This window comes from Halyomorpha halys, unplaced genomic scaffold (genome assembly GCF_000696795.3).
Source record: "Halyomorpha halys isolate HHAL.00 unplaced genomic scaffold, Hhal_1.1 Scaffold1856.1, whole genome shotgun sequence".
Taxonomy (NCBI): Eukaryota; Metazoa; Arthropoda; class Insecta; order Hemiptera; family Pentatomidae; genus Halyomorpha; species Halyomorpha halys.
In genome coordinates, this window is record NW_027113812.1 from 264228 (window position 1) to 266543 (window position 2316).

The 2316-nt window shown below is 25.9% G+C and overlaps 1 protein-coding gene across 3 annotated transcripts in view; it reads right to left on the reverse strand.

Moving 5' to 3' along the window:
• Positions 1–1301, reverse strand: part of LOC106690754 (radial spoke head protein 3 homolog) — a gene marked incomplete at its 5' end in the record, with an annotated part of 58179 nt that extends 56878 nt beyond the window's left edge. For all 3 annotated transcript variants that reach the window (XM_014436287.3, XM_024358440.2, XM_024358441.2), the window contains 1 exon segment: positions 1220–1301. In XM_014436287.3, coding sequence (XP_014291773.3) covers positions 1220–1301 — 82 coding nt within the window.
• Positions 1302–2316: the final 1015 nt, after the last annotated feature.

Below are 2316 nucleotides of genomic sequence, written 5' to 3' on the forward strand. Positions count from 1 at the left end.
TATATATTTCTTTTTTTTGATTCATAAACGATAGTTTCCATGAATTGGACAAACAGAAGTTTAAAAAGTATAAGGAATTTTCTAATGTTTTTAAATATTATTTAATTGTTTTGGATGTGAACTACATACTAGTATTAGTTATAAATAACAAGAGCTCTATATAATATTTAAAATACTTCTAAAAATCTACGCACTTAACAAGGGGAATTAAGCCAGTACGACATTTAAAAGAATAACTGCTCACCTCTTCCTGTCCAGAATGCAGGGAAAATAAATAAAACATCATCTTGGAACTATTTATGTATTCTATCTTAGCATCACATTATATCTATTATTTATTTAAAGACTGGCATTATAAAATTAAACAAATTTATTTTTAATTAATTTATTTCAAGAGCTTCCATATGCTGCTGGATAAAAGCGTAGTCTATCAATATTGCAAGTTAACCTAGAGGTGGAGAAACATATTTTTTGTGAAATCAAATTTGAACATCTTTGAATATAATTTTGTCCACCTATTTATTTATTTCAATTATTATTATTAATTCTAAATTCAATTAATAAATAGGTGGAGTAATGTTAAAGTCATTATATATTTTGCCTTTCGATAATATCAACCAATCATATTTCACATTTTTTGCAACTATCCATCAGGTAAGAAATAAAGATTTCAGAAGTGCGTACAACTCCACCTTTAAAATTATGCTTCTTTCATTGTTCCCCATAACCGTTTACAAAATCAAACCTATTGGTCAATTATCTTTTATGTTATTACCGGAATGGATTTTCACATATTCATATCACGTATCAAAAATATCCCAAAATTAGGAATTTTAGTCGATTTAATTTCCGATAAAATTTTTAAGTATCATATAACGTTAATCATCTCCAGATAATAATCTAAAAAAAATTAATCTAAAAGAAAATGGATTGCCAAAAAAAAATAATAACAATAAAGATTGATCTTTAAAAATTATTGATATTTATAACTTTTGATCGCTGTTATATTGATATACAGCAAAAAAACAAAACATTAAGAGGCAATATTGAAACACTAAGGAATAGATGAGTGCAGTGTGTATTGAATATAGACTGCACTGAAGCTATTGCATAGGTTAATTTTATAAAACCAGCTGGTAAATCATATGAAAATAAAACTGTGTATGTACACTAATAGTATATTAAAACAAGAAGGTGTGAAATAATAAAACATACTCACGGTTGGTATAGGATGGTGCACATACGTTGGACCTCGTACCACCCTCCTGTCGTACATAATGTTACCGTGGTGCCCCTCCTCTCTGAAACAAAGGTAAACAAATATCCATATGAGTTTAATTAATAATATTTGAAATCTTCAAACCAAATCAAATCCTATATATATACCAAACCTCGAGAAAATTTAAAGAACAGCATAACGTCGTTGAAGCTTTGAAACCTCTTAGTTAAAAAAATAAATAAAAATTCGATTTTAATATTATAATAAATCAACACATTATACTAGATTTCGTTTAAACTATCTATTTTTTAAGATGAGGCATGGTTTTTTTAAAAAGCAGTATAAATTCTTAAGCGATGATTACCTACATGCCTCTATATGCCATGGTTGATTTTTAATAGTTCCCCCTCAAAAGTAAAACTGTCCCTTAATACGATGGGATACTGTACCAGTACAACTTGACTGCTATGCGGTTGTTAGAGAAGGGGCAGGGAACACAAATGGTCTTTTATTACAATCTGGTGAGAATTTGTGTGTTCTGAAAATTAACTCCGAGAAGAAAAAAAATTCATTTTTTATGAATATAATTTCGAGAAAAGTCCCGAGTTTATTATCATTATTATTTTTTATCTTTTTTAGACAGCTGTTAAATATCATACAGATTAACGCATCAATACAGATTTAAACCTTTTCTTTATTTTAACGTTAATATATTTTTACAAAACAATTACTCTCTCATTGTATACGGCAAACAAAGATGTAATTAAGTATATAATAATACATAATTAACATTAAATTAATAATGTATATACCTATGTATTATATATTATTGTATTTTGTATTTAAATAAAAAGGTTTTGAAAATAAAAAAAAACACAAAACAGTTTAAAATATTTCATTTACCAATTAACAGTTTAATTAAAATAAATATATTGTATTTTTATTTTTCAAATCAATTTTCATTAATTTTATCAATATAAATTTATTTAATTGTTAAGAAAGAATTCAGACCTGTAATATGTAATTAATTTAACCTTCTTCGGAAATACTTTATTCTACTATAGAATTTTTTTTTTTAGGTAAAGCATTTGTAATAA